The 8922-nt window shown below is 51.0% G+C and overlaps 3 protein-coding genes across 5 annotated transcripts; 1 reads left to right on the top strand and 2 right to left on the bottom strand.

Moving 5' to 3' along the window:
* Positions 1–34: 34 nt before the first annotated feature.
* rfxap (regulatory factor X-associated protein) lies at positions 35–1217 on the top strand. The gene is made up of 3 exons (XM_077591527.1): positions 35–460; positions 785–895; positions 980–1217. The coding sequence occupies exons 1-3, from the start codon at positions 35–37 to the stop codon at positions 1085–1087; spliced, it is 645 nt and encodes a 214-aa protein (XP_077447653.1). The 3' UTR covers positions 1088–1217.
* Positions 1095–5366, bottom strand: smad9 (SMAD family member 9). 3 transcript variants are annotated; one of them, XM_077591524.1, is made up of 10 exons: positions 5293–5343; positions 4573–5101; positions 3820–3967; positions 3487–3742; positions 2977–3192; positions 2585–2872; positions 2335–2445; positions 2043–2264; positions 1662–1918; positions 1095–1574 (listed from the first exon to the last, which is right to left on the bottom strand). In XM_077591524.1, exons 4-10 carry the CDS (start codon positions 3680–3682, stop codon positions 1431–1433), a joined length of 1434 nt encoding a protein of 477 aa, XP_077447650.1. In that variant the 5' UTR covers positions 3683–3742; positions 3820–3967; positions 4573–5101; positions 5293–5343; the 3' UTR covers positions 1095–1430. The 3 variants fall into 3 exon arrangements, with proteins under 3 accessions (XP_077447650.1, XP_077447649.1, XP_077447648.1); XM_077591523.1 differs by having other exon boundaries at positions 4546–5366; XM_077591522.1 differs by having other exon boundaries at positions 4573–5366.
* A 439-nt stretch (positions 5367–5805) lies between these two features.
* ufm1 (ubiquitin-fold modifier 1) lies at positions 5806–8567 on the bottom strand. The gene is made up of 6 exons (XM_077591528.1): positions 8422–8567; positions 8261–8317; positions 7788–7845; positions 7521–7560; positions 7391–7423; positions 5806–6363 (listed from the first exon to the last, which is right to left on the bottom strand). Coding segments are annotated over exons 1-6 (294 nt in total). The 5' UTR covers positions 8424–8567; the 3' UTR covers positions 5806–6259.
* Positions 8568–8922: the final 355 nt, after the last annotated feature.

Below are 8922 nucleotides of genomic sequence, written 5' to 3'. Positions count from 1 at the left end.
TAGTGGCTAATTTTGCACCACTTCGCGAGCGAGCATGAGCGACGACGAAACGTCGATCCGCAAGGACTCGTCCAAAGCCATCCTGCTGACAAAGGACGGCCAGCGCTACATCGTGGGCGACGGCCGCGACGTGATCACGCTGGTCCCCGTGGAGAGCGCCGAGCTCATGGAGCTGGACGACGGCGACGAGGAGAGCGACGCACTGGAGGCCTTGGACGCCTTGGACGCGTCGGAGCCGCGAGACGGCGGCGTCAGCCCGGAGGAGCTGAACGACGACGAGGCGTCGGAGGGCGACGGCGCCGCGCCCAAGCATTGCACCTACGACGGCTGCACCGAGACCACCACGCAGGTGGCCAAGCAGCGGAAGCCCTGGATGTGCAAGAAGCACCGCAACAAGATGTACAAGGACAAGTACAAGAAGAAGAAAAGCGACCAGGCCATGTCGACCCACAAAATGGACGTAAGTGGACCATCCGAGGCGGCTGGGCAAAGCATTCCGCAAAGTTTTCGTTCCAACCCCTCTACCCAGAGGACACTTTTCCACCAATCTGGTGTCAGTCGCTTCTTGTTTCTGCAGAAAGCTCATTGATGAACTTGTCTCTGCTAGATGGGTCGGAACGAAAAAGCGCAACCGCTCGCTCACCTCACCCCCGCCCCTGCCCCGGTCCAATCTCTTCGGACCGGGCGTACCGTCCGTCAGGGACCGAGGTCTTCTAGCACGGAGGGTAGCCAAGGACGTGAAAACAATGGCTTGCATCTGTCTTGTCTGCCGTTTGGTCTTCAGGACAACTGCGAGGAGCGGCCCGTCTCCGTCAACAAGCAGCGTCTGGGGGTGATGGGGGATCGGCCCGTGAGACCCTCCCTCATCGAGCAGGTGCTCAACCAAAAAAGGCTGGTAAGCCATCGGCGGGGCGGGGGGCAAGAACCAAAAAAGTAGGATAAGTGGGGCTGACGAAAGCCGTTGTCTTTGCTCTGCCAGTCGCTGCTGAGGAGTCCCGAGGTCATCCGCTTCCTGCAGCAGCAGCAGAACATCCTGGCGGCGCAGAGTCGAGGCCTGGCGCTTCAGCGCAACTTTAGCGGATGCTGAGCGCCCATGCGTGCCACCATTATTTATTCCACATTAGTATTTACAGCCAAGGCCTCAACCTGTATTTGCTTTCTCTTGTGAACACACTTTCACTGACAGAATGAGAAAATAAAAATGCTTCTATTCACAAGCCCTGTCTTCTTTGAGCCGGACCACATGACATCACGTAGCGCATGCATACAAATTGTCGGCGTTTCATTAACACGAATCCTATTTTAGCCTTGGGGAAGGGGGTGTTTAAAAAGTACAAACATTGGTCAGTAGCTTGAAACCATTCATGAGCGCCGCGAGGAAGCGAGGTCCGTCTCGCACGTAAACGAGGACCGCCCCCCCAATTGGCCCGCTAGGACACGGAGGAGATGGGATTGTGAGGGGAGCCCATTTGGGTGAGGACCTTGTCCAGCCATTGCAGGGGCCCGTGCAGATGCACCTCGATCCAGCAGGGGGTGCTGGTCACGTCCTGACGGTGGTATTCGGCCCCCCAGCCCTAAAACGAGAGAGCGGCGTACACGCCATGGATGAGTTTGGAGTGAGCGACGGAGAAAAGCGGTCGCCGTCTCGGTCTCGGTCTCACTTTGACGAAGCTCATGCGGATGGTACACATCTTGGTGAGTTCGTAGACCACCTCGAAGCCGTGGTTGACGGACTGGGCGAGGAGTTGCGCAAAGAGCTGGTTGTTGAAGATCTTCAGGCTGCAGCCGCTGGGGATCTTGCACACGGTGGTGGCGTGGAAGCCGTGCTGGAAGTTGCAGTTGCGGCTCTGCACGAACACGCTGCTGTCGCTCAGGCACTCGGCGTACACCTCGCCGCCCACGTAGTACAGGTGGAGGCCTGCCGCACGCACGCACGCACGCACGCACACGGGGCTGTTAGCTTCATTTTGGAAACTTTCAAAACTTTTTTTTTACCAAGACGTTTTCCAGAGCAAGCAGGGAGAAGCCGTGTTTGAGATCACCTTTGCCGATGTGCCTCCGCGTATGCTCGATGGTGGAGTTGCGGTTCACGTTGGACAGCAGGCCCAGGCAGAAGCGGTTTTTGTTGTTGGACGGGTCGGTGAACCCGTCCACCAGCATGCTGCGCGACGAGGCGTGAAAGGTCTCGCCCACCCGGTTGTTCAGCTCGTAGTAGGCCACCGAGCACCAGTACTCGGGCTCTTCGTAGCACACCGGCCGCAGGTCTGCAAGAGGACGTCACGCCGTCCGTGAGCCTCACCGACCCGACGTTTTTCCTACCGCCGGCGAACTTGCCCGTGTGCGGAGCGGAGAAGGTCAGCTTGGCGGGTTCCGCCGAGATGCCGGGTTTCACGTCCTCTCGGGGGGTCGGCTCCATCGTGCTGTACGGCGGAGGGGGAGTCTCGGCTGAGCTCCGCGTCGGGATCGAGTCGGACAAAGTAGCACAGAGCCAATTATTTCGGTGGACAGGTAAACACGATCGCCTTCCTTGAAGGCGATCACTACTAACGGCGCATTTGAAGCGTCAAATTCCGATTCGTCCTACCCGCCACGTGGTAAGGGCTCCCCGGCTCGGCGGGGGAGTCGGGGTAACCCTGCGAGGCGGGCGAGCGTCCGTGGGACGAGGAGGACGGCGACGACGACGACAAGGAGAAGGAGCCCGGCGGGAAGGACTTTGGCGGGTAGGTGGCGTTCTGCGGCGGGAAGGACTCCGGGTAGGTGGCGTTCTGCGGCATGGGCGGCTCGCCGTGCAACGAGGCGTTGCGGAATTTGGCCAGCAGGCTGTGCTGAGGGTTGAACTCGCTGTGGCGGGGCACCAGGACGGGCGGCAGCACTGGACGGGCGGCAGACAAAAAGCCATGAGCCTTTCGGACGGCACCTCCCGGGTGGGCGGAGCCTTTGAGACGGGGCCTCCCGGGCTTAACGGCGGACGCTCACCGGGCGTTTCCACCCGTCGATAGTGGTAGGGATTGACGCAGATGTCTTTCTGCTTGGAGCCGAAGGGGAACTCGCAGCAGTCCAGCGCCTTGAGCTCGTGGTGCGACTGCAGGTCGGGCCAGCGCCACACCCGGCAGTAGATGACGTGCGGCAGGCCCTTGCGGTGCGACACCTGCAGTCTCCCGTCCAGCGAGCGCGGGATGGTCACGCACTTGCCTGATCGCCAATAAAGGACGGCAACAAAATCACTCGTTTGCCTGGACGAGACAAGCGCACACAAAAAAAAAAAAATCGACATTCGACCTCCCGTTATCAATGGTAACGTGTTTCAGTGCTTTCTACGGACCAATGGCCATCTTTCTTTTGGACGGATGTCAACGCGAGCAACAGTTAGGACTTTCAGGGAATCATCTAATGCAATAAATCAGCCACATTTAGAAAAAAAACCCAATTGCATTTTATGACCTGATCCCATAGGAGAGCGCCTTTGTAATACCAGGGGCCACTCACTGGGTTGTCCGGGGCAGCTGAGGGCCCTTTCCAGCTCCTCCATGGCTCCCTTCTTCTTCTTGAGCTTCTTGACCAGGGAATCCACCGCCTTTTCAGCCCATTTCTCCTCCTCGTCGCCCTGCTTCCAGCCCAGCAGACGCTTCACCGCCGGGCTGGTGAAGGAGAAGAGCGACGTGATGGACGCCGACGAGCTCATCCTTCCTCTTTGCCTCCCCCGATCGATACTCTCGACGGGCACCGTCTAGGTCGGCGACATCTGTCCACACGGAAGACGGTTGCGGGCGGCGCTTTGATTTGAAAGGCTCGGCGCGTGGTCGAGTGGTCAAGACTCACCCCCTTTCGCCGTCTTTTCCTCCAAGTGGGCGTATCCAGAGAAGGTGAAAGGATGGTGCTGACGAGAGAGGACGCTTTTCCAGTCGGGAGGGAGGTCTGGCGGCTGCGTCTGTCTTTCTCTTGTGAAGACGCCCAGGAGCCAAAGTGTCTGGCCAGAACAGGAGGAGGGGCGTGCGTGAGCTTTTTGGAGTGCGTGAGTTTGCTTTTTGTGTGTGTGTGTGTGTCATCTGCAAATGACGAGGCAGACGCATGACACTCGATTTGAGCAACTCACATGATCTTCCACGATGACTTAAAAGCATGGCATTTCTTTCTGTATTATTTCTGTGCAAAGTATTGTCGACTACTACTACACGCGCACACACACACACAACTGCTTTATGGAGGCCGGCGTCACACAGTCTGCCGTCTCAGATAGCCCAATTACCTAATGCTTTATCGCCAGGAGCGCCCCCCCACCAACTCCCTCAACCCCCCCCCCCCCCCCCCCCCCCGCCGCCCCCAGCCCTCCTCCGCCCCTTTCTTCCTCACGCCCACTCCTCGACTACAAAAGTAAACAAGTATATATATAAATATATGCAATTAAAAGGAAATTTGCGCAATTCAAACGTATTCACTTATCAATGGCTATAAAGCAGGCGTGGAATGAATTTTATGTTAAAGTCTCCCACACCATCTACGCATGCAAAATAAGGTCCCCACATTAGAGTGAATCATCGTGCCTACCTGGTGAAAATAACAACGACGTCTCACCTCCGACTTTGCTAGTAATCCAGTCCAGTCAGTGTGTCAATGGAGACTTTGAGAAGGTGCGCGTCTGCACGGTTGTCTCTTCACATGAGTGAGCTGAGCACGTCCGCTGTGGGCGTTTCAAAATAAAAGGAGCTTGGACACGACATGCCTTTAACCAGCACGTAGTGAAAATATTAAGGAAAGCCATTCATGGAGAAATGAAGCAACCGAGTATAAATAGGAATGCCCGTGTCGAAGCGGTTAGCGTGAATTTCTGCCGAACTGGACGAGACGGTAAGTGCTCTGCTCGTGCGCTATTGTTGCGGAGGGCGAGCGGAAAGGCTTCCGGCGGTGATTTGGCTGGCTTGTCGGCGCGCGTCCGCCTACCGGAGTCGAGTCCGCTGGCCTCCCTCCTTCGTCCGAGCCGACCGAGCGCCACAACAGCAGCCGCGTCGGTGGCGACGTCGGCGTCATGCTGACTGGAGCCGCAGCGCCCAGGCCCCGGGGATACAGATCCATCCGCCGTCTTCCACTTTACCTGACATAGACGCTAGAAATTTCCCCCCAAAATCCGCGTTGACTTTTTCCAAGTCCCGGAAAGCACCCATTAGAAACAACGTAAAGGACAAACTTTCAAGTCCACATACGTTGGGGATGATTGATATGTCCCTGGCGCAAATTGAAAGGACTTTTGCTACCTTGGGGGGACAGGCCGGTAAAAGCAAGCGGAGGGATACGCACCCGACGACGCCGTGACGCGGTCTGGTCTGGTCTGGTCCGGTTGGTGACGCAAAGCCCGACTGGCGACGCTCAGTCTGCAAATTTGACATTTTCGCAGTTTACAGCAACTGCCGAGGAGGCGAGGCGAGGGGGGGCTAGGGGGGCATCGCGTCCCCACTTTGTTTTGAGTGCTTCGCCTGGTGTGGCCACCGACCTTGATGCCCCAAAGTCGCTTTCGAGGTGGACAAGTGGGTCCTCAATTGAAGAAAAACATTAGGCTACGACGCTGCCAATGTCACAAAAGAATTATTGTTAAAGTCATCCTTCCACACGCTCTTTGGGTCAATTTTGACCTGCTATGACATTTGAAAACTGTATAAAACACAAAATGACCTAAATACAATATAAATAATTAAATGATCCATATATGCACATACATACATTCATACACGTATTGCAGGTTGTAAAATTAGTGTGCAATTAACTTGAGTAACTATTGGTCGGTGTTTGGAAGCTCGATAAACATGAACATACTTGGGAGACCAAAACCATTTATTCTTGAATGAATATATTTGCGCGTGGAATTATGGAGATAGTCATTATACATGATGAGAGCCGCCATATATAAAGAGAACAGCAAAGGGTATAGGTTAAATGAAGGGAATTGAAATGGCACCCCCTAGTGGATAAAAGTCAAAATGGCTATTTGAACCATTTAGAAGTGGAATACGTACTAGTTAGTGTACAGGTCTTTTTGAATATCCTCCAAAAGTTCTGCAAGTGGAATGCTACCAAATACGACAATCCGTTAATGTCATGTGAGTTTCTTTTTAACTGTCGTCTACAAAAATCTAAAAATAAAAATCGTTGACATACACTTACTGAGAGAAGTGACCAGCATGTCATTATGAGTGTTTATTCTCCACACTGTGGAGCAGTAGATAAATAAGAGGCCCGGCTGAGCCCGGCTGAGCCCAGCCGAGCCGAGTTAGGCTCTCCTGGACAGAAATGGGCAGCGTCCCTCTCCTCGTCCCCCGACTCGGTCTCTGGGAATGATGCGCAGCTCCGAACCGTGTTTCAGGAACACGTTGCCTACATCAACACACGAGAAAATAAAAGTTGGATTTTTCTAAGTCAGGAGTGCATACCTGTCCAAAAAACCTTACAAACACCGTACGACTCGTACGGTGTTTGTAAGGTTTTGGGGGGGGGTTTGTAAGGGGAATCATGATCATTTATAAGGGCAGTTATCGGCAGAGGTTGACAGGTAAGGGAGTGGGAAAAGCGGTCATCGAGGGCCGAGGTGGGTCTATTTTTTTTGGGTTCAAGCGGTTCACAAAAGACACTTGATTCAATTGTCGGGGGTTGTGCTGTAACAAGCAGCACCTGACTGCAATCCACTGATTGCGTGCGCCTGCAACATACCAGACTGGTGAAACGGTGTCTTGTTTATGGGTTGGAACGAAAGTGTTAGGTTTATCATTATTATAGATGTGTATCAATATTATTATATTATATGTACTTGCAACGAAGAGTAATTGACATTAATACAAAGGGCATTTTAATGCATCTCTTGCAAAAGTGAGGACTGTGGTTCGCATCAAGAGGACTGGGAATGGCCTTGGGCTCACAAGTGGGTTCACAACAATAACGGTGGACTGTTTTTGCTTCGCGAAAGGAGTTCACAACAAGTGCCCTTGGGAACTGTGGACTGTTTTGGCTGGGCAGGATCGGCTCCACAACTGGCGCTCTTGGGAGAATTCAACAGACCTACAATTGTTTTGATGACTGTGATAAAATGTTATGAAACTCTAAATATGTTTAGACTTCTGTGGGGCATGGCGTTAAAATCTGATGAATAAAGTAGCGAGCGAGACCTCGAGTTGTTAGAATGATCTAGGCTACATACGTGGATGGATGTATTTCTCTTCTTGCAAGAATTAAACAAAGATATGACTTCAGATGCCTCTTCTTTTATTGTGAATTTGGAAATACCTAAGGATTATTCCAACAGAAAGCACCCCCGCACCCACTGCGGGTGGCCTGCGATGGAATAGCTTGCCCACCCTTGAGCTAAGTTGTACATATTGGAGAAATGAATCCAAATTTCACAGCTCACCTGCTGTCTGCGCAGGGTTGATTCCAATTCCGTCTGCAAAACAAAAGAGTCACTAGGCGGTATGCATTTTTACCTCGCTCACTAAAAACGGCTCTGCTTGAGATCAGACCGAGCAAATTCCGGAATTTACCATTGGTGATGATGGCGCTGGTGGCTGATGGAACTTTGAACTGCAGAGTAGGTCAAGTGGAAAAAAACAAACACAAACCTCCTTAACCGTCATGTCACATAAATGTCATGTAAAATAGGCACTGTGTCTTAGAGTTGTCTCGTATAGGCACATGTGGAAATGATTCAATTCCAGTGGGCTGAAATTCCAAGACTAAAGCTAGCTAGTTGCTTTTCAGGGGTTAGGAAATTGGGCTAGGGCCGCTAGGCGTAAGCATTCTTGTCTTACCTCCTCAGCGGCAAACTTCAACACAGCAGTGAATGGCGTGTTCTCGGGGACACTCAATCTGTTCAATTAAAAAAAGGGACATTAACACTTGACAACAATTTATTTGATCAGAATTGATATTTTCTCAATTTGACGGCAACTAAACGAATGGTACATCAACTAGCGACTAGTTTAGATTCACTACAGAAGGATGAAAAGACACAATTGGACGTCTATCGTCGTCAATACCTGCCCGCAAGTTAAAATTAAATATAAAGTTATTTTTTGGGAAACAAATTACACGCAGTGGCCGTACTGCTTATTATTCCAGTCTACTTTGCTGCTTACACCAAAAGCCACACGCTCTAACAACTGCTCATAAATCAACGAAAACATTGATTTGAGTAAAATACAGTAAAGATTTGAAACAATAACAAAAATGCATTTCGCATCGGTTTAAGTCAGTGAGCTGTCAGTGAACTGTTTCCACTCACACTTTGAACGGGAGCCGGGGGTCCGACGTCAGCGTGATTTTAAACGTTACTTTAGACCTGGTCAAGTAGACAAAAAGAACACAGTCATTTCCTTGGTTTTAGACGGGCATTTCGTCTCAACATTTAGACAAAAGGTAAAACGTAAAAGGATAAAAGCATACATTTTTCAGGCGATGCAACTGGACTAGTGAGTTGCTTGCGCACAACCGGAAGTGCAGAAGGACCCTTACGTACACGTCATCTTTTTAGAAGAGTCTTAGAAACAGAGATATGACTTCTTTTTTTTGATAAAAATGCTTCCGCACTCCTAAAACAAAAAATGAGATAATTAAAATGTGTGAAGGCAGAGATACAAAAAAGAGGAGCTAATACTTTCAGGCAGGCAATCTTTTCGGCCTACTATTATTTACCATATAAAAATGCGCTGGCACTGACTGACCTAATGAACCAACAAATGTGGAGTCAAAACAGTGCAGGAGACAATTTGTGAGACCAAATATCTGTATCAAATAACTTGGTTTCGTAATATATATAATTACAACAATAATTAAAATAAACTTCAGGCATGTATTGTTCAAGCTTAAACTACGTTATATTTTTGCCATTGCTCAAATCATTCTTACTAAGACCATTTTTTTTATTTGTTTGTCAACCGTACACAA

Source organism: Stigmatopora argus, chromosome 22 (assembly GCF_051989625.1).
Source record: "Stigmatopora argus isolate UIUO_Sarg chromosome 22, RoL_Sarg_1.0, whole genome shotgun sequence".
Taxonomy (NCBI): Eukaryota; Metazoa; Chordata; class Actinopteri; order Syngnathiformes; family Syngnathidae; genus Stigmatopora; species Stigmatopora argus.
Note: the sequence above shows the minus strand (reverse complement) of the source record. Positions and strands in the feature narration are given on the sequence as shown.